At 28.4% G+C, this 22987-nt stretch overlaps 2 protein-coding genes across 2 annotated transcripts; one reads left to right on the top strand and one right to left on the bottom strand.

Moving 5' to 3' along the window:
- The first annotated feature begins 4230 nt into the window (after positions 1–4230).
- On the top strand, positions 4231–9199 carry LOC145833032 (sodium-dependent neutral amino acid transporter B(0)AT1-like). Its single transcript, XM_082940233.1, has 11 exons — positions 4231–4756; positions 4957–5091; positions 5231–5325; positions 5386–5492; positions 6771–7017; positions 7162–7403; positions 7723–7876; positions 8034–8250; positions 8381–8540; positions 8608–8797; positions 8936–9199. Exons 1-11 carry the CDS (start codon positions 4231–4233, stop codon positions 9197–9199), a joined length of 2337 nt encoding a protein of 778 aa, XP_082796359.1.
- Positions 9200–13573: 4374 nt separating this feature from the next.
- On the bottom strand, positions 13574–18754 carry LOC145833031 (kelch-like protein 25). The gene is made up of 3 exons (XM_082940232.1): positions 18550–18754; positions 16199–17315; positions 13574–13616 (listed from the first exon to the last, which is right to left on the bottom strand). The coding sequence occupies exons 1-3, from the start codon at positions 18752–18754 to the stop codon at positions 13574–13576; spliced, it is 1365 nt and encodes a 454-aa protein (XP_082796358.1).
- Positions 18755–22987: the final 4233 nt, after the last annotated feature.

Below are 22987 nucleotides of genomic sequence, written 5' to 3'. Positions count from 1 at the left end.
CGTTAAAAGGCGTTAAATCCTGGAGATCCTGATAAGCTAAGCTTATCAGAATATATACCACAGATGTATTTGTGTTAAAACTTTATTTCAACTACCAGCGTTTCATTGCTCTCAAATAAATTTAAGAACAGATCTACGGAGTCTATAAAATATTAACACACATTAGAAAAAAAGCATGTATAAATATGAATAGTGTTTATATGGAATAAAAACATATATTATTCCACATAAACACTAAACATAATTATACATGCTTTTTTTTCTAATATATGTTAATATTTTATAGACTCCGTAGATCTGTTCTTAAATTTATTTGAGAGCAGTGAAACGCCGTTAGTCGGAATAAAGTTTTAACACAAAAACATCTGTAGTTATTTTTAGTAATTTTAAAATAACTTGTAAAATGTTTAAGATTTTGCAAAAAAGAAAAAAAGTGGCTTGTAGATATGAATAAGATTTACATATTTATTTTTTATTTTTCTCAAATTTATTTCAGTAGTAAAGTATTTCAAATATTCTTTTAAGAACTTGAATTGTCGGAATCTGAGTTGTCCGAATTTGAAATGTCATGTAACTGAATTTTTTCATTGTTGAACATTTGAATCAAATTAATAACTTAGTTTCATTTAATTTTGAAAAAAAAAGTTTAAACCAACAATAACTTTTATAAAATATTTTAATTAGATTTAGGACGAATACAAAAAAAAACGCTTAAGCTTTAAGTATAACTTGTAGAAAAGTTTAGAAATTGTTATTAATAGAAAGTTGTTTTTTAAAAAAACTTTTTAGCTAATTTTCATAAACAATAAGAGCAGAATAGATAAAATTTTAATTATTTTTGTCGTAGATTTCTTTAAAGTAAATCTGATTTTTCGACACAAAATTTTAGAAAGCAACCATAAAAACATTAAAAGTTTTGTTTTATAACTTATTTTACAGATACGTAAGATTAATTGTAAAGGTGGTGAAATTCATTTCATTTTATAAAAAATGAGCTAATTATTTTATGTTTATTCTATGAGTGTATGTTATATAAGTAATCTTTTTTTTTTGATGCAGGCTTAAAAAAAAAACTACAACTGTTCCAAATTTAGCTTTAATCCAAAACTCGGAAGCCTTTTATAAGTCGGGGACCAACTTTCCTATAAATGTTGCTTACGGGCCGCGATGTATAAAAAGTACTTCTGCGGACCACAGTATACTTTTAGTAATCACCGTAAAAATAAAATTTAAAATAAAAAATGCGACAAAATAAGCAATAGATATGCGTAACTATTTTAATTACTTGTTATAGTAATTGTTGATATTATATTAGTAGTCAACTGTTAGTTTTTAACAAAAAAACCTTTTTATTGTTTCAAAAAAAGTTCGTTTTGAGATGAAAAGTAACTTGCTTGTCAAAGATTTTGGCTTTGATGGACAAAGTTTCTGACCCCTACTTTAAGGTAAGCAGTAAAAGCAATTCTTGACTCAAGGATGGCAACCATATTTTTAATATAATCAAATTTTTCAAAACACGACTTATCTTTATAGTTAATAAAGAGGATATTAGTTTATGTATAATTTTACATGTCAGATTTTGTAAGAAAATCATGTGCAAACCAAATGTGTAACTAATAATGTTTTTTTTAAAATAATTACGTTTACTTTTAAATAAGTTTGGTGTTTTTATGTGATATGAAAACTAGTTTAAAACTCATCAAACATTATAGTTGTAATAACAGCAAGATTAGTATAATTTGTTACAAAGTACCTCTTTTTATCTACTTAGAATTTGCATTAATAGTTTAAATATTTTTAGAATCCAGATTTAACTTAATTTAAACCTAAAAAAATTCTAAGATTTAAAAACAAAAATAAAGTGTTGGAGCTAATACAATTTTTTAAACATTTAAGATAACATGTTTATAGATTATTAGATTTTGTAGTTACTGTAGCACTACAACTTACAAAAAGTTCTTTATTAATTTTAAATTGTACTGTGATATTTAAATTCTACTCATAGCTTGTGTATGCAGATACTTAGTTACAAAAAGGTAAAACTCAGTATTCAGTAAAATTGTTTGAACTCTAAACCTTAACAAAATACTTTTTATGAACGACTGCCTGAAAATTCACGCTACTTAAAACGAATTTCTATAAATATATCTATATATACACATTCTTAAATAAATATTTTAGTAATTATAGAAATTTGATAGTTAATTTTAAAATTCTAAAACAAAGCATTAAAAAAAAAAACATTGTAAGAGTATTTGCAATAGAAAATGGTTGCTGCTAATATAAGTTTTTATTAAAAAGAGTATTGTATTTGTTATCATAATAAACTGTCTAGTGTATTATTTTATAAATATTTTGCCAAAGTTATAAAAGGGTTTTTGTTATAAGTGTGAGTTAACAACCAATGTTAAAAACTACATTTTTAATTTGTCTATGTATATTAACCTTACATTTTAATTAGAGTCTAGTTTAAATTCAAAAAGTTTTGGATCTAAAAAACTCCGTTGATATTTTTCATATTTCAATATTTTTTAAACTAAAGTGTTATGATAATTAAGCTGAAATTGTATATGTTTTTAGTTTTTGTTTAACAAACAAGCTCTTGGTAAAGATGTCTTTTAGTTAAATTTGACAACAAAAGTTCACATTTAAAACTAAACTTAAGTCAATTGTTGTGTTTAAACACTTTAACTTAAGACTAGAACATATTAGCAAATTTAAAATTAATTACTTAAGAGGCATTGAAGTTAAGTATTTCAATTTAAGTTGTTTTATTTTATTTTATAATCAAAAATACATACAAAAATAATAAAAAAATCAAAGAATAACAAATATGTTTTTATAAATTTATCAATAGTATAATATAAAAGTTCAATTATGGCATTGGTTTGTTTTGAATTCTATTAGCATTTCAAAAAATTAGAAATTTTTTAGACTTGAAACTGTTGTTTATTAAAAACAAAGACAGGAAAAATAATTAACGTAAAATTTTAATAATAAACAATTTAAGTTAACTTTGATTTATTAAGTAGATTAAGCGACGTTAAAATCAGATTTAGGTTGAGCGAAGAAATTATAAACAACATATTTCAGTAATTCAAATATATAATTAGCATTTAATTTAATTTGATAAAAATTGTTAATTATAAACTGTAAATTAGATCAAAATTAGTTAAAACTGTTTAATGTTAATAAAAACTTTTTGTGCACAACATTTTATACATATGTAGTAGCTAGTTTAGTTTTTACTAACGTTTTTTGGATAAGTAAGAAACTTACTTTTTCTGATATTTTTAAATATTTGTTCTTGTTTTTACATTGATAGATACTAATTAAATCAAGCATACCTTTTACTGTTTCTATTGAAAATGTTCTCTGTTAAAGCTTTTTTTGTGTAAATTTTTGTTTTAGTTGAGTCTATGTTACAGTTCAGTGTAAAATTTACAAAAGTATGTAAATTACTTATATTTATCTTCGACACAAACACAACTGTGAAGAAATGTTGCAAATTTTTTTTTCTATTATACTGTACCTCGACTAAAGTTTGATTATAGACTAATTAACTTTCTTATTTAGAAAAATGTAAAGTTAACCTGGTACCTAGTGCAAAATTTCGATCGTATTAAATGTTAATGGTTTAAACTTAAAAATATTAGTAAACTATGCAAGGTATTAGATTTGGTATTTTATTGATTTAATATACTTAAAATACGACTTCTTAAATAAAGTTTAAAAAGTGCTTTTGTAGAATATTAAACAAAATGAAAAATAAATTTTTTAAAGATTCGTTTTAAAAAAAGTAAATAAAATGGTAAAGTAAAAGTATTAAACATTATCAAAACTAAAAATTACCTAATTAAGTAATATTGCGCTAAAGAACTGTTTGTTAATTAATAAGTTAAGGATTAACATTAATAAATAGCTAATTAACTTTAAACTAAGTTATTTCTAATTTATTCACATCTATATTATTATAAATACTTACACATTTAAATATGTATAAAAAACTTAAAACATGCAAAATTGTCTTATTACTGTATTAAAAATACTTACTTCAACAAATAACTTGTAAACATAAGCCTAAAAACGTAAATAACTTAAACCTTTTGCACACGAATTTAATAGTTTTAATACCACTTATACAACAGTTGTTAATTGCTGTTAACTCTTGTATAAAAGTAGCCTGACTCAAACTATTTGAAAATCATTTCTTGCAAGATTAAACAAGTCATGGAAAGTGAAAACAAAAACAACAAAGAAATTTCTGAGCAAGAAAACTGCGCAGAGGCTCCCGTAGAAGCGAAGGAACTTCCTGAAAGTCCTGTCAAAATTGCAGAACTTCCTGAAAGTCCTGTCAAAATTGCAGAACTTCCTGAAAGTCCTGTCAAAGTTGCAGAACTTCCTGAAAATCCTGCCAAAGTTGCAGAAGTTGCTGAAAGTCCTGTCAAAGGTGCAGAAGTTGCTGAAAGTCCTGCCAAAGTTACTGACGTTCCTGCGGAAAGTACCGAAACGAAAAGCACTTCTTTTGTAGAAACGGTTGAAGAGAACGTTTCTGCATCAACCAGCCAACCCGAGGAGTCGGCTCCGAAAGTGGAGCTGAAAGATGCAAGCGAGCCGAGCGAAGACGATGATGAGGACGACGGAGAAGGTGAGACTTACGGATCCAAGTGGTCCTTTCTCCTCACCACCATAGGTTTCGCCGTCGGACTCGGAAACTTCTGGAGGTTCCCGATGACCCTCCAGCAAAACGGCGGAGGTTCGTGTTTTGTTTTTGTTTGCTAAGAAATGTTTCTAGTTTTTAATTCAAAACATTATGCTTAAAAGATAGAATTTAAAATAGCTAAGATTGATAGTATGAATTTACTTACTTCACAAATCTTCAAAACTAATAAAGAAAAAGTAATTATTAAAAACCACTCGGTTTGATAACGCGTTTTTAATTTAAGTATATTTCAGGTGCCTTTCTGATTCCCTACCTGTTCTTCTTTCTGATCGGGGGCGTTCCCCTCCTGTTTATGGAGCTGTCAATGGGACAGGTGATCCGCAAGGGCAACGTCAAAACGTGGATGTCTGTTCATTCGGCCATGGCCGGTAATAACTCTAAACTCCTAAATATAAAGCATATTTAAAGACGTTAAAAAGAAGTTTTAGTTAAACCTTTAGTAACTGTACAAAGATTTTATTAAGTCAGTTAATTTTTTTTAATTCTAAATAGTGTAACTTATCATAGGAATCGGAGTTTGCGGAATGATGATTTCGTTTCTGATTCAGTTGTACTACTCGTGTATCCTCGGATGGGTCGCCTACTACTTAGTTAGAGGAGTGGTTAGTAAAAAGAATTTTGCAAACTAAAATCATTTTACTGAATACAACTTAAATATTTAGTTTACCGCAAGCTGGACCGAGTTGCCATGGTCAAAATGCCCGGAACCCGATGTGCTAGCTGCAAGCAACCTCACCTGTGTAGCCAAAGATTCCGCAAAGTTTTTCTGGTTAGTGCCATCGAAATTCAAACTTAAGCAATAATGTTTAGATTTACATACATATATATATATATATATATATATATATATAAAGGTTTATTTCAAGATGTAAAACTTAAAGGACTCGAGTTTCGTGCTTATGCACTCATCAGCTTCAAAACAAGTTCAAAACAAAGCACAAAACAAAACACACAAATGATAGTTAAAAACTTTAGCATAAATAGATTATGACGTAATTTTGAAACTATCAAAAATCACGCGAAACGGCTTGTGAAAAAATTAATTTACTAATTGACAATTAACTGGCAAAAATTCATAAAACTTCACTGAGTAACTATATATTAGGACAGATAGTTGAAGATATTTTATTTTCATCTCTTTCAATTATCTGTCTTTCAATAATTGTTTGTAGGATGTGCTTAAAAGAATCAACAGCCGTTATGTAAGCGTTAAAAAAGAAAGGTTGTTTAAATAAGAGGAGTGAATTCATGTGGACATATGAAAAAGCTCCTCTAAAAATACAATAAATTTTGAAGTATTTTATAGTCATTTAACTGTTGTTTTTGTTAATTTTAGTTGTTTGAAAGTTAGAAGGTAGATTGATTTTCGTACTGAAATGTAATGCATTTCAGTAATGCAATGAAATGTGATGTAATGCATACTGTAATGCACAATATTAAGTCATACTGATTTGTGTTTTTTTGTATAACTTTTGCTTTTATGTTTAGCAAAGTGCCATTTATTTTAAATTTAGCTGGTTGAAGATTAAGACGTCTAGTCTTATGAAACACGTGTAACCAGTATTTTTGAAATCTTATTTTTCTAATAAATTATTTAAAAGCCCTTCAAGTGTGGCTCAGTAGAAGGTGTTTAAGTTTAAATAACAACCTTATTTTATATATATATATATATAATTGAACTAATTGCAAAGTAGTGTATATAAAGTCTATACATATATTAGATAAAACAGACACTGCTTTGCAATTGGTTCAAACTTGAAGCTTAAAGATTTTAAAGTAATTTTGTTGTTTATAGTACATACTTGACTTTTTTTTAAGTATAGATCACTATACTTAAAAGTTCACAGTACAGTTTAACGTCCTGGACATGACGTTATACTGCACTAATGTATAACTCGATAACCGAAAGGCTTTTTTATGCACCAGGTCCTTGGACTAAACTTTTTGAGCTTTTTTTTGTCGTTCAATAAACAACATGCATTTGTTTATATGAACAGGATTTATTACATAAAACATTTAAGGCTTCCATAACATCACAACTTCGCAGGTTCCAAGACACGCTGCACATAACGCCTAACATCGGAGTGTGGGGCGGCATCCAGTGGCACATCTACGGAGCGGTGGTGGCCGCGTGGGCGTTCGTATACTTGGCCATGTGCAAGGGCCTGAAGACGTTCGAGAAGACGGTCAAGTTCACCACCATCGCCCCCATCCTCATACTCCTGGTGCTGCTGTTCCACGCGGTGTCGCTGCCCGGGTCTTTTTACGGCATCAGCAGCTTGATAAAACCCGATGTTAGTTTGTTGTCAGGTTTTATATAATCAGATTTATATGTTCAGATCAACACTTAATACCAAACTGTTTTCCAACGACATTCAGAACACGTGTGTTTGCTCAAACCTTTTCTCTGTAAATTCAAAACAACAATTCAATCTCAGATCACCATGCTGGCGAACCCGAAGACGTGGCTGACCGCCGCCTCGCAGATCTTCTTCTCGCTCTCTATCGGCTTCGGCGGCATGATCGCGTTCGCCAGCAAGCAGAAGCGCAGCTCGAACGTGCAGATGAACGCCTGGCTCATCGCCACCGTCAACAGCATGGTGTCCCTCAGCGCCGCCGTCATTGTCTTCAGCGTCAGGGGCTACCAGGCCGAGCAGCTGTACAAGCAGTGCGTGTTCGAGTGAGTTTGAACTTTTAACCTTTTTCAACGGTATGAGTAATAACTCTTTGAATAATTTCCATAATTTAAGTGTGACGTAAACCTAGCTGTTTTTGATAACATAGTTTTTTTAGATAGTTAAAAGTCTAATCTTGTACTAACCATGTTGTTGTGCTTTTAATTAAATTATTTTATAAGATATCATTAGAATAAAACATGAGATGTTAAAGCAGTATTTTCATTTTATGATTAGTTAAAAAAAATATTTCTACAAACATGGCACGACAATTTGTTTAAAGTAGTTTTATTGAAATATTTATTTTTACTTATGCTACCACAGCAACATGGCACTAGCAAATGTGGCGATACCGGAGGACGGTGTGTTAACCGATGAGCTGCAACAGTGGAACGGAGCCGACAACAAAACTGACTACTCTCAGTGGAACAGCACTGGAACCTTTCAAGCCTGCAACGTTACCGAAAAGCTCGGAGAGGTTGTTTTTAAAGAAATGCTAAAGTTTTAAACACCTTTTAAAACTAAAACTGTAGTATTGACTCATTTAAATTTTTATATACTGTTTTACGCAAAGACAATTTAAAAATATTAAATAAATTTGGAAACTGCATTAAACAAAAACATCTTTACTTCAGACTGACGTTGGAGGCACTGGATTAGCTTTCATTGTCTTCGCTCAGACCTTGGGATCCATGGGCATGGGGGGACGATTTTTGGCGCCTTTCTTCTTCGCAACGCTACTGCTGCTGGGAGTCGCCTCAATTTTCGGAAACGTGGAAGGTGTGATGGACCCTTTGAAAAACTTGTACGAGATCATCACCGGCAAAAAGTTCAATCACAGATTTGTGCTTAGTGAGAGCTTTTTTAATATAAATATAATAAGTTTTAATCAAAGCATGCAGCAAAATAACTAATCGATAAACTAGGAATAAAAATTAAGCTTAAAATTTTGAATAAAATGTTTGTATTTTTCTTTTAACAGCCGCATTAGTGATTTGCTCCATGATTTTGTGCGTTATTTTCGTGGGAGGAAACGGCACCTATTGGCTCGGATTGTTCGATTCCTTCTGCGGTGAGCTGCCTCTGGTGACGGTGGCCGTGTTTGAGCTCATCGCCCTCAAGTACTTCTACGGGTTCGACAGGTGAGCGTTACAAATCGGTTTTAAGTTGTTGTAGTAGTTTTTATTTAATTTTTTTTCAACCATTTAGGCTGATGAAGGAGCTTGAAAAGTACAGGCCGAGAGGAAGTTCAATTTTTGAAACGATGAGCCGAGGCTTTCTCAGGGGAACTCTCCTGACCGGACTGTCGCTTTACGTGCTCGGAAGCGTCTGCCTGATTTTCGCGTACAAAAAGTTCACAGACCCCTTCAAGTACGGCGTTGTTGACGTCATGAACAATGTAAGTTTTTTTTTCGGATAAAACTATTTACAAAACCCAGACCTGCTTTGTTTAGTTTAATTTTTCTAAATTAAATCAAACAACTATGATAGCAACAAACTTTTACACATGTCATTTAATTGTTTTTTTAAACACTAGATGGCGGAAGACAGTTTGTTTTACGGCAGTGGGCACCTGGTAGTGGCGGTGGTGCTGACCGTGTTGTGCATCGGGGCCATCCCCTTGGCCATCTTCGGCAGCAGGTTCGAAAATTTCAGGAGGTTCTGCCAGCGCAAGACTTCGAACCAGCAAGTCGGAGCCGTGAAGATGACCGACCTCGAAAAATCTCAGCGAGGCGACGAAGACCTCACGGATAAGGTGTGGGCTGGTCCGGAGCAGGACGTTGAAGCTGGCGAAGTGTAATTATTTGTTGTCTTTCTACACGTGATCAGTTAAAAGAATCAAATTATTTTCCTCATCTATTTTGCAAAGTATCTTTCCTTTCAAATAAATAAAACTATGTGCACACAAATATATATGTTCTCACAAACTTACTAACAACTTATTATTAAAATATTAAGCGTCTTCGTTTTATATTTATTTAATTGTTGTTGACAGCACAGTTCGCGTTAAACTGTTACACAAAAATAAAGATACAAGTTTTTGTGTTGTATACAAAATAGCTATTCAAACGTTTAACTATCAACAGTTTTTAAGCACTACTCTGCGTAAATGTTGAAGCTAGTTTGTGAATCTTATAGAAAACCTTTTCTTTATTTTCAATAAATAAACCTTTCAACACGTTTTTCTGTAAAATATAACTGATATTTTAATAATAATCATATTAATAAATATTAAAATCACAGTTTATCCATAAACTTTCTAATGTTATTATCTAATGCAATTTTCTAATGCGGTTTTTAGTTTACGAACGACAATAACACTTTTGTCTTGTTTTTACAATAAGTAAACGATCAGAGCATAGCTTTAGCGTACTTAGTTTTAAAACTGCATTAATTGCTTTACGTTAGTACTGCATCAGGAAACTTGGTTACATAATTTGTCTTACATAGCATCAAAAAGATCTATCTAAACTTCTGATGAGTGAGAATTTTACTTTCTTCTACCTACAACTGGTTTTCAATTTAATACAAGTAGTTACTTTAAACTTAAGATTCTATCTAAACTATGTTTTTCAAAACTACGATAAAGTTAGAGAGTTTCTATACTTTAATTAAGTGCTTTGGTTTCATTTTAATGGTGTTTTGTAAACAATTTGAAATAGAATTACTTGATACAATTAAAATATTACAAATCTATTTAAACTAAAGGTCTTACTAGATTATATTGTTTTTTTTTCGTATCAACTTTATATTTAGATAAACTCGGCTCTAACAATCTGACCTACTGGCGTTGTAGCCGTCTGACCTAATACGGTTATAAGAAGGTGCAGGTCTACTGTAATTATAAGTAAGAGGTCTATAATAGTTACGAGGGGTAAAGCACATGTTTGGAGAGCGAATAGGGAAAAAATAAATATTTTAGTATTATTAATGCGATACTAAAAACTAATTAATTTTATCAACACTACATAATTCAAAACTTGTATTACAACTTATAAAAAAATGTTATATAAGTTAAAACTAATAACTTAAGTTTTCGATCTAGTTGCAAAACTAATTTTAACTTAAACAAGTATATGTTACAATAAGTTTGAAATAAAAAAATGGTTCTTACGATTTAAAATTATAAAAATTAATACATATTTTATGGTTACGTTACAACAAAGTTTAAACAAATATAATACACACACTACAATTTATTACTACGTTTTAAAACTACGGAAAAATATAAAAATATGTAACAGTAGCTTCCAAAAACGATAAAAAGCGTGCACAATAAGTAATTACTATTATTTAAGCGACTAAGTAAAAATACAAGAAAAACTAACTTCGACAATGACTGGAAGTAAATGAAACTCACGATAGATTTGGAACTGCACAAAGAAAATGAGATAAGAATGACCGAATGTAGAATGTTGCTGCTAAATCGAGCAAGAGCTTAACTTCAACTGAGTATTAGAAGATGCAAAAATTTGTAAAATAACGAACTGGAAACAATCTAAAAGATGACACGATGCTGGCTACTTAGCCCTAGATTGTGGGAAGCGCGCCAAAATAGGCAAAACTCATGTTTTTATACAAAATTGATTCGAGAGAACTTGCTTTTCTTTCGGGGAAAATTTCCATTTGCGCGGAAATTTACTATACTTTAATTAAGTGCTTTTGTAACACAATTTTCAAGGCTGGAAAATATCATTTTAAGTCTGATGGTAATACTTGAGAGAATATGTGCTTATCGAAAGGACAGGTTGGGACAATGTCCATACAACACCTTGTAGTTGTATAGTTAAATCATTTACTTTTTTCTCTAAATTTCGACTACTTTCGTTAAATTTAGTTGAGTTTTCCTTAATGCTTGAGTTTTATTTTTCAAGCTATAGTAAACGCTCTTTAAGTGTAGCTTTTTCTTCTTTATTTTTTTTTTAATTTTCCATAACAAATATTACAGTTTCGTTTTCACAGTCTGTACCTTTTACTGTAATGGGACTGTTTTCAGTGTAACTTTTTTGATTGGAGCTGTTTAGAAATTTTACTGCGTCTTTTATACTTTTGAAAACCTTTTTTTTGAACAGCCGGAATTTTGTTATTTTGTTTTTATTAAATAAGTCGTCATCAAGCTCAGATTGTTCCAATAGTGTTTGTACTCTTTGACTAACTTTTTCACTTTCATTTACTTTCTTTCTACTCTTTTCAGCTATTTTGTTGGTTACTAGCTGATAGCCAAACTAAAAAAGTATATTACTCATCATGATAACAAGGTAGTTAAATAAAAAATAAATACTTAAAATTTTATAAAATCTTAATAGCTTGTAATCTGTTCTGAATACAAGCTCATAAGGTTTTTTTAAAATTTAATTGTTTTATTCAAACTTTTTCGTTGTGCGTTCGTTTTTATTTTTATTCATTTTTATAACTTTAAATAAACTTAAATAAGGATTTTACCGAATAAAAAGCTTAACATAAAAGCAAAATGTCTAAATACTATTTTACCCTTAATTTAATTTACTGTTAATTTGCTCTTCTACTTTTTTTACGTTAAAAGTTGCACTACATTATAAGAAACTAATTATGCTTTAAACGTTAATAAAAAAGTTAAAAACTTCAAAATTACATTTATTCTTATAATCTTTAACTTTAAATGGTTTATATATTTGTTTAGCATAGTCTTAACTAGTGGGTTTTAGATTACCATACATCGTTTTAAGCTATATTGTTTAACAAGAAACGTTTCAAACATTGTATTAATCTATATTTTCAGTCGTAGTATAAACAGAATAATAATAAATGTTTTTAATATTTATTATATGTTTGTATTAATTAGTTTTAAGATACCTACACCAAAAAATTTTTACATCAGAGTTACCCAAGAAAAAGATAAGCAATAAGAATAATTAAAAAAGTAAAGAGGGAAATTTGAAGTTTAGACATGTGACAATTGTTAACTTACTTATTATGTGTTTGTTATTAAAAATATCTGTTTTGCTTGTAATAAAATTAGTAGTAAAATATAGTGCTCAAACTTACGATCATAAATTTACTTTAATATAACTAAAGTACAAACCAAATTAGATGGATAAAGTTTTAGAAAAGTTGTGGCAGCTGTTTAAAATTGGAAATAAATGTAAAATAATTTCAATAGAATATTTCAGTAATTGATAATTGTTTGAAACTTTGTTAGAAACATTTGTATAAAATGTAAACCAATGTTATATAAAACCAAAATTTCCGTTTAATAAAAATATTACAATACACTATAAAAAGAATATTATATTTTCAAAAGTCAAAAATATATCATTAGTTTTAATATTTTACTTTTGTTTCCAGGTTATTACGTATTTAAGTACTCTTTACTATTTAGACATCATGTAAAACCAGGTTTTTTTTTGTTTGATATTTAAGTTATGATGCACTCAAATAATATAATTTAGAAGTGGTTTCCAAATGTTAATAGTACAAGATTTTCTATAAAATGGTTTTTCTTTCTTTGATTAGATTAATTTGAAATTAAAAGTGTGCAAACAAAATTAAAACCTTCTAACAAAACAAATTGAATACTACATTAACTTCTTACCTTATAAGCAAAAATGTCTTACATAAATTGATGCAACTTGTTAAAGTCTTTACAGTTATATTCTAAGAGAAGCTTTTAGTTTGTAAAATTTTAGTTGACTAGTAAAGGGTGTTTGGTTTTTGTTAATCCTTTTGTAGTTTGATACGCATTCTAAATAAATAAAAACTGTTCTTTATTAAAAACTTAGACAATTCATAAGTAAAACTTTAGAAATGAAGACAAATTTTTATACTTAAAAATTGCAAACATAAGCAATAAAAAAATACTTTAAGATCTCAATTATACTTCTTATATAAAGAATCATTTTTGTTTTTTCTATTTGTTTTCGTTTGTTTTTTCACAAATTCTGAATGTGCCAAAAACACCTGAAGCAGATAAATTCTTTATATATATAGCTTCGTCACTCAAAGCTCATAAAATGTAATTACTATCTTTATAATTACATTAACAAAGTTTCATTGAAAATTTAAAAACATAATTGTTATCTTACTAAAAGCCCTAAAGTTTTGCATTTTTTGGACTCATAGTTTTTACTAAAACTGACTAACCGTTTAGTTTCACAAAAGTATTTTTGATAACTTTTAGATATTTAAATAAGTGTATTTACATTTCACACACATGTTTTGTGTATCTGATCTTTTTTGACCTGCGTTAAAATAAACGCAAATTAGCAAAATGCTTTTATAAATTGATTTAAGACGTTTATAGTTAGTTAAACAGCATTATCTATCTATAAAAAAAACTTCTGTGATGTTGCATGAGCTATTTTCAAGCAATTAAGAATTAAAATTTATTAGACACTTTTCAAAATTGTGGTTCACTTTTATCAAACTAAAGTGTTTACGTTGTTTTAAAACAACTATTAAAACTTTAATCCATGTTTTCAAAACTGAACTAAAATTTTCACTTTATTGTAATATTTTTTTTAATTTCTTTTAAAATCATTAAAAGTACTCATGAAATTTATTTTTACATAAGTAGATAAATTATATTAAGTTCTATAAATACAAATTCACTTGTTCTTTAATAATTAAAAGGAAGTTTTTTGGAGTAATATTTTATTATCAATTTAATCATTGTTCATTTTTAGACAACTTTTTATCTAATTCTAACTTGTTTTAAGTAAACTTAGTAATAACAAGTATAGTAGAGTGCCAAAGGCGTAGCGTAGTATTTTGGTCAGGGGGTGTGCAAACTTTTTTCTTAAAAAATCCCCTAAATTAAAACTTTTGTAATTAGCTATAAAAAGATCTTTTTATAAGTAATATAATTGAAAAAATATCATAAAGTAAAATAAGTTCGAAGTAACTGGTTGTTACTTTAAAGTTTTTATGATAAAAGTATAATTTTTAAACTTAATTTGTCTGATTGTATTTTTTTTAAATAAAAATCACAAACAAAGTTTATTTTTCATAGGCCGACACGCTTTTACTTGTATGTTTGAAAAAACAAAGATCAGAAAACTAGCAGTAGTCTGTATTGTAGCATGAAAAAAAAATGTATAATTGTTTAGTTTTCCTTTAAGCGTGACGTATTTTTGTAAACTTTTTGTAGAAAAGTCTGTCATAAGGTTATACTACAGCGGTGCGCTATATTAATTGCGTGCTTTTTGAGTCTAAATTCTTATAAAGTTAATAAACTTATAAAATTTTTCCTTATGGAGTTTTTCATCAACATCGGTGCGCACTTTCGCTTGCGCACCGAATCAGTATATTGACTAATTTCCCTAACTTGTCCCTAATTGGTATTTAAAATTTCGTTTAATTTTACGAATACAAGATAAACATAGTAGAAAAAAAGGAAAATTAAGCAGACAAAATAAACAATAAAGGATAAAAATATTGCATTCTTTTTTTATACTTCTTTTCTTTTTTTGGGTGGCACGCATGCGCCAGTGTCCCTCCCCACGCTACGCCCTTGGTAGAGTCTAAGTTTTAAGTATTAAAATTTCAAAGTCTTGTTTAAAGCACACACTCTTTTATTAATTTTAAGTTTTGTTTGATGACAAAATACATTTTTTAATCTTTCAAATTTATTTCAGGTTCTTATGAAGATATTTAAAAATAAAAGGCTAAATTTAAATTGGAGAATGTGTTTAAAATATTTGAATGTAGTTAGTATTAAATTTTTACAAAGCGTACTTGTAAAATATAAAAACATGTACAATATGGAAGTTTTTATAACTTGTCGTATATATCATAAGCTTCAATCTAAAGTGTGTTCCGATAGCAAATGAAAAAATATTTAGGTATTTTATATTATTTATGAATTTAGGAAAAAAGTTCAATGGCGACTTAACTAAAAGTTAAATGTTGTTCTAAACCGTTTGTTTTAATGGCAAAAAATAAAGAGTGATGTCGTTTATTTTAAAGTTATATAAAAGCTCATATACTTGAAAGACTTTTGAATACTGATTGTAGTTCCCCTAAAGTAGTGGCGATCTTGTAATATTTTTTACAAAAAACATAAATTATAAAGATCAGAAAGTATTATACTTCACAACATTCTTTCAAACTATAAACAACGAATTAATAAAGAGCATGTCTTTTATATTTTAGTACTGCATTTTTTTGTTATCAAAAACATATCTAACATTCTCAAATATAAAAAATATAGTATTAAAAAACATTTGTAATAAACACAAAACATTTTTCAGTTGCAAAACTTTTTATTTTACCACAAATTAGATGTCTTTACGAAGTGTTAAACATCTATTAACAATGTTAAATGTTAACTAAATGGTGAAAGCAGTTTACTTGAAAATACTTAAACTGGTGGTAAAGTTTGAAATAAGCTAACGACATAAACTTTTTTTTTTTACAATCTTGTGCTATACTGGACAATGACGTTGAACTGCATCTAAGTAAAGTACGACTCGACAACCGAAAAAAGTTCCTTCGTACACCAGGTTTCAAAACCAAATAATTTTAGAGTGATTTTTTTGGTCGTTCAATATAAAAAATGTAGTAAAAGTTTTAAACACGGATATTACTTATTAAAGAACTTTACCAATTAACATTACCATATGTTGTTTTATAACAAGTTACCGATATACTTAAAAATAGAAAACTTAAATGAGTAAATTTATGTGATGAAAAAATTTTAACAAATAAAAATTTGCTTTAATCTAACTGCGAAATCATTCTTTATGCTAGAAAGCTATGTAAGGTAACTATTGAACGGGTAAACTTTTTCGGACGATCGAAAAAGTTTCTGTTTGTGACATACCATTTATCCTCAAGGATATCGTAGGTATGAACAGCTAAGTTCGTCTTTTCAGGATGAGCCACCAACTTTTGCGCTTGGCTAAACACAAAAACACTGTTTCCGTTGGCAACCAAGTTAACTGTGCCGTAAAAACAAGAGGAGCTGGCGGCGATGAAGGTGAACTGCCCCGTCAAGCAATCGTAAACTTCGTGGTTCGAGAAGAAACCACCCCCCACGACGTACAGCTTGTTTCCCCTTGCCAGCAAGCCGGGAGACTTCCGGCCGACGCGCATCGGGGGAAGGACGGACCACTTGTCGAGGTGATGGTCGTAACTCTCAACGTTTTTCGATGAGAGGTTACTGCCGCCCACGACCACGCACTGACCGTTGAAAGGCGCGCACGACGCCTCGTCCCTTTCGCTCGGCGTGCTCGCCACTAGTTGCCACGCGTCCTCCTCGGGCGAGTACACCGCGCTCACCGCGCTCCAGCGCGCGCCGAAAGCGTATATTTTGCCCATGAACGAGCAAGCGCAAAGGCCATGTTCGATCTGCGGAGGACATTCCAAAACGCTCCAAGCGTCGGTTGTTCTGCAGTAAACTTCAAACGAGTCTATCAAAAAGCCATCGCGCTTGCATGTGCCGATGCAGTAAACTTTTGTTCCCAAAACAATTGCCGCGTCCGTTCTTTTCTGTCGGTTCATCGAGGCGAAGCTTTTTACTTTTCTTATCTCGCAACCGTCAATTTGGTAAGCTGCTGATGATGAACTGTAATCTTTTTTATCATCATAATCATCTACAATGAACATGACTTCAATGCCGTCATTTTTTTCATGGTAACACCGGTATTGCAGCAAACTGCTTTTCACAAAATTGCGTTTGTTTCTTTTAATTTCCAAAGCTTTATCGAAAAGTAAATCACAATATAAATTGTCTGAGCAGAGTCGATGTGGCTTCAAAACATCGACTATTATTTCTTCACTCAACAAAGGTAGTCGAACCCTTTCTACTAAATCATTAAAATACGCTTTACGATCAGAATGTTTATAGCTTATCCAATCTGCTATAAAATTGAAAATCTGTAGTTCTGAATCGATCCTTAAGTTCGAAGAAGAAACAATGCTTAGCACATCTTGATACCCTAGATTGTAAAAAACTTCTAAATTGGACTTTGTTAAGTAGCATTGAAAAAACAAATTATAAAAAAAGTCCTGCAACTTTTTTAGATAAAAGATTTTAGACAGTTCAAAAAAGAAAGAGTAGTTTTTTATAGTTACTTTATCAATAATTTCTTCACAAATGTACTTTCTGAAATTTGGATTATCCAAAGTCCTTTCAGCCTCCAGCAAACTAATAATGTTGTTTTGATCCACTTCTATTTTGCCTAAAAAATTATCAAACATATAAGTTATTTTTAAGGAAATTTTATAAATATAAATAAGGTGTTTTTCTAATATACTTAAAAGAGAAGCTGCTCACCCTAAGATAAACTAATACATTTTTAACACGCTTTAGTTTTGTTTTTGAAGTAACCTTCCGATAAAACTTAAGTTTAGAGTATGACTTTTTTGTGCATTTAGTGTTCAGCGCAACGAATATTTTTAGAAAAAATATCAACACGAAACTTCTCAAATATGTGTGCAAATTTTTTGGTAGCGCTACATTCATGATACCCTACAACACAGCAATGCTGAGTATCTTTTTAAATTATATTACCTAATGTGTTGTACACTAAAACAAGTGACTGTTGTTAGTATTAAAAACAGATTAAAATTTATGATATTTTATTTTCATGTAAAACTATTAACATATTTAAAAACAAGAAGTACCATGAGACTTGTAAGAATAATTTCGAACTCCATAGATTTGAAAATTTTAACAACTGAAGTGTTTTTAAGAGTGTTTTTATGTAGTAATTTGTCTTAACTAAAAAAGATTGCTCAATTTACTGAAATGTAAAGAGTTTATTTAAATAAAGATGTGCAAATTAAATATTTTATTTACAATAAGTATTTTTTTATATAAAAAGATATTGTATAACTTTAAGTAAAAGTTGTGTTTCAAAATTGTCTATTAAAGTTATACAAAATGTATATAAAATAAAAACCATTTTACAATCTTTAAGTAAAAAATGTGTTTTACAATTATGCATTAAAATTATACAAAAAATATTTAAAATAAACATTTAAAAAAAAAATTATGTGCAAGAAAAACAGTTTAGATATAAATCAAGAATTCAATTTTGAAAAGTATATAGAAATGTATTCTTCTAAAATTTAAACAAACGTATTATTGATATTTTGACAACATAAGCAATGTGGAAAATGTGCTAATAATTGATAGCAATTTTAAATTTTTTAATTTATAAGGCTCACCTTTTGTTATAAAGTCCAGCAGACTTTTCACGCTTGATTCGGATATTTCGGGGAAATAAAAGCAATTAGTTTTATCACTTAGAAAATGTTTTCTTCTGTTGAAATATATGAAGTTCTGAATTAGAAAGTTGAGGGGAAGCTGAGATACTTTTTGCTGAGGTCCAGCTACTATCACTGCTTTTTGCGTTGAAATATAGTTTCCCATTGCTTTTATAGTTTATTTTCTGTGTGTGAAAAAATTGTAGTTGACCTGAATGAAACTAAATAAGTGTGTATATCTTAACATAAGGAATTTGAAAGAGTTGAAAATAAAACGACAATACTTTTAATCTAGACGAAATTTAACAGTTTTTTTAAACTAAAAAACTTAACCACTAACTGTTTCTTATAATTATTTTATTTTCTATATTTATAGAATTTCCATAAATAAAGTTGGCAAGAAAGACAATTTTTTATCAAATTATGTTCTTAATAAAAAGACTTAAACATAGTAATAAATTTTTAAAAAGATCTTCAAGGATAAAATAAAAACGAATAAAATCGCTTAGTTATAGAACAGTACTTATTTTTTCAGGGAGACCTTTAAAAACTGTGAGTGAAATAACATAAACACATATGATAGTAAAAAGTGCATTGTTTAACTGCGTTTTTTAAAGACTGAAAAATAATTCTTTTATATAATTTGAAACTAAATCCTACACCACTAGGATTTGAACCCGCGGCCTTCTGGTTGCTTTCGACGGCTAACACTGACCAACAAACGTAATATTTTAGTTAAAAATGAATAGTTTTTTCTACATTGTATTTTATTTTATTTATTCTACCATTACACAAAAGCGTTAGGACAAATTAAGAGTTATAAATTTATCTTATTCTTAAGTAGTTTGTTTAGTTTAGGAAAACAGCCAAAAAGAAAATATAAAAGTTTTAAATAAGTTTTAATAGTTTTAATTTTTTACTATCTTTCTAAAATCAACTGCTTTCTAAAACAAAATTAAGATTTAAATCAACAAAATATTTTTACCCTTACGCCTAGGTCTTTGTTTTGTGTAGTAATATTCGTATTTAAAAGTAATAAGTTTTGCCTATTAAAATGTTTATCATTCAAAAATTTCCTCAGTCGCTTAATTGTTTTGCTTAGTTTGAATCATACAGGTATACAGTAGCGTCGCGTGGTCTTTTTGTAAGGGGGTGCCGTAAATTGACATAGTCAAATTTTAAAAATAGTTTGAAGTTTAGATATGAATTATAAAGGTCTTATAAACAAAAAGCAAACTTGTCTGAACATATTTGAATAAATAAATATTAAACAAACTAAAAAATTTTCAAAAAGAAAACACATTAAATTAAACATATATTATATCTTTGTATATCATCATCCTTTCCAAACAACTATAGCTAATTTTATTTAAAATTTATATTAATGTAAGTTTATGTATGTCTCTAATTATAATTTTACTAACTTAAAATTAAGACTTGTCTAACTAGTAACAAAAATCTAAAATATAATAAAAACTATGCAAGTAATTAAAAAACGAGGTTGTTAAAATCTAATTAAAAATTAGAAAAATTTTATACGTAAATAAATAATGGATAAAGTTTATTTAGACTTAATATGAAAGTTTGCAGGGTTACAACTTTGCCTCAATACCTGGAATTTGAAAAGTTTTGAAAAAAACCTGGAATATTGAACAAAAATCACTAGAAAAACCTGGAAAAACTATGAACTTTAACAATTTTCACATTTTCAGTAGTAAAATTTCGATTTGACTCAAAAAATCTATCATAAAAAAAAAATGTCATCATCAGTTTTTTTTTAACAAAAAACATATTTAAACTAGCTTTACAGTATCTTTTTAATGTTTTTTTTTACTATTTAACACAGTTTTTTACCTCAAACTTAAAACTAAAAATAAACCCGAAATTGTAAACTTTTAAAAACCTGAAGAAATTTAGAAAACCTGGAAAAATTTTTGAAAAATAAAAAACTAGTGAAACCCTGAATTTGTAAACTTCTTACAGGTAATAATTTCTAATAGTGGAAAGAATTTATACAAAAAAACGTATATCTTATATAAAATATGTAGATAGTTTAAAAAACTTAAAAAAAAACTAAAAGTAAAGTATAGTCAGACTTAGCTTTCAATACACATAATTAACAAACAAAGCAAAACTTACAAAAAGTTCCTTGTTTGCAATTTAAAAAAAACTAAAAGTTTTAAAATGATCTATAATTATAAAAGTCTCTTTTCAAGAAACATTGAATTAAAACAACTAACTATTTCTTTGATGTTATAAAAATTACTTATAATATACAAGTTTAACAAAATATGCAAAATCTATGATGTTGTAGTATGTTTGTAACTAAAAAAGCTAAAAATTGTAAAATAATTTATAAACATTAATATCTATTCATTAATAGGTTGTTTATTTAATTTCAGGAGAGGTCTTACTTAGCTTGTTAACTTTTTCTAAAAGTAAATATTTATGATGCCATAAGAAAGAGTGAAAACTTAATTGTTATAAAAACATTAAAAATCAGCTTGTTTTTAAAGACTTTAAACTTAAGTTATAAAAAATTATGAAGCAAAATACAATAAAACAACAACAAAAACAGTTTAATAACCTTTCTATAAACTTCATATTAAATAACTTTTTAGGTTTTACACACGAATCGGTGCATATATCATTCAATATTATTTGCAGGAACTTTTTCCTATTTTATACAATATTCAACATATGTTTACTATCAGGTCCAAATTTCTTCAATGCGCATTTTAAAAAGTAAATACATCGGTAATGTACGCACTTTGAGAGGTACACTTTAAATTTGTTATTTTTTTTAACTATTTATAATTGGTTTTAGAAAACTTATTTAAAAGTAAATGTTTATAAAAATTTTACAGGTGTTATCAGAGACGAAGACAAGCTCTTAAAGGCAAGTTAATTAATTTAGTTTATTTTATTCTATTTAATTTGATTGTTACATTGTATTTATGTTTGTATTGTGTAAAGATTTTGTTTTAAAGTTACAACCTTCCCGTTAAAAGACCATTTCTGTTTTCTAAAAATCCCCTATAAATCTTAGTATTTACATTTTTTCCAAAGCCTAATATATTAAATGCTGAGTAAAAAGATTATCAAAATATATAAAATCTATAGTTAATAAATTATTTAAAATAAACTTCTCTATATTTCATTTTAAATTAATTTAACTTTAAAGTTTAACTTTTGTAAACTACATATTAATTAAAACTCATATTTTAAATGCAAATTTTATTTTCCTTTATGTGTGTATTTTTATTTCCCAATTCATCGCCCTGTATACTTATGTTTTCAGCTTTTTTTAGCGTCTGATGAACTGCTCTGCAGGGAAACGGCGTAACGCAATAAAAGTTTAACAATAAATTTATATAATTCATATCTCCCACCAAGGATTGATAACTCTGTCTGGTTCTGTTTTTTATCAAAAAAACATATTATTTGTTATAATAATTTTTAAAAAAATTTATATGCAGTCTTGAAAAAAATATACTATTTGCAAAAATCATGTTTTATAGAAAAAAAATTAGAACTACTTACTCTGTAAAAAAACTATGTAGTTTTATATCTATTTAACAATAATTAACCTTCATAGTTATATATTTTAACACATTTTGTACAGAAAAGAACGACAGAAAGAATACTGAATTTAAAAAAGAAATTATAAAAAACAATTAAAACTACAAATCAATAATTAAAAAGAGAAGTGAAAAAATAAAAGTCATTAATAAAATGAATTAAAACCATTAAATTAATGACGAAACTTTGTAGTTTGGTGGTGAAGTAAAAGACAATTAGCTTAAGGATATGCATAATTTAGATATAAAAAAAAATTATACTGAGTTTTTTTTTTTCAAATGTTTCACGATGACCACTAGTATATAGATTAATTCTATCGATACAGGTTCTTTTAATGTGCACTTCTCTAATAACTTAATTGTTTCATTCTTTTAATTAAAACAGATGTAGCATGAAACTGCTTATAAATTCAAAATACTTATTCAATTTCCACAATACTTCAACAGCTACTTAAAGTTTTACTAAAAGGAACATTTATAGTTTATATTTTTTGTTTTAAGGGATAAAAAATTACCTTAACACAGTTAAAACTTGAAACATACTTAAGTTAGCCATCTTGTAAAAAAAGTAAAGCAATGTTTTTTGAATACACATTTTTCAGTTGTGTTTAAAGTGTTATTTTGCTCACTGTTTCAATTTTGTATATGTGAAACACTAACGCTTACTTGGTTTTTTAGAGCTATACTTTTAACGCTGACAAACCACTCTTTGCTTGATTTATGCCTGTAAGCCAGGGTCTCGAAACTAAGCTGTATCGCCCCATTGAAAATTTGTTGACCATCAGGGACAAAAAGAGTAAAGGGGTTCGGTGTTCAAA

The sequence above is a fragment of the Thalia democratica genome, chromosome 4 (assembly GCF_965202585.1).
Source record: "Thalia democratica chromosome 4, ktThaDemo2.hap1.1, whole genome shotgun sequence".
NCBI classification, from domain to species: Eukaryota; Metazoa; Chordata; class Thaliacea; order Salpida; family Salpidae; genus Thalia; species Thalia democratica.
The sequence above is the reverse complement of the archived record's forward strand: the minus strand, read 5'-3'. Positions and strand labels throughout refer to the sequence as shown.

Excerpts from the sequence above, each read along its gene's own strand:
- LOC145833032 (XM_082940233.1), top strand. The coding sequence starts at position 4,231 with ATGGAAAGTGAAAACAAAAACAACAAAGAAATTTCTGAGCAAGAAAAC. Across the intron at positions 4,757-4,956 it reads CCTCCAGCAAAACGGCGGAG|GTGCCTTTCTGATTCCCTAC; the intron begins GTTCGTGTTTTG and ends AGTATATTTCAG. Across the intron at positions 8,251-8,380 it reads CAATCACAGATTTGTGCTTA|CCGCATTAGTGATTTGCTCC; the intron begins GTGAGAGCTTTT and ends TTCTTTTAACAG.
- LOC145833031 (XM_082940232.1), bottom strand. The coding sequence starts at position 18,754 with ATGGGAAACTATATTTCAACGCAAAAAGCAGTGATAGTAGCTGGACCT. Across the intron at positions 17,316-18,549 it reads GCTGGACTTTATAACAAAAG|GGTATCAAGATGTGCTAAGC; the intron begins GTGAGCCTTATA and ends TTTACAATCTAG. Across the intron at positions 13,617-16,198 it reads GATATCCTTGAGGATAAATG|GTCAAAAAAGATCAGATACA; the intron begins GTATGTCACAAA and ends ATTTTAACGCAG.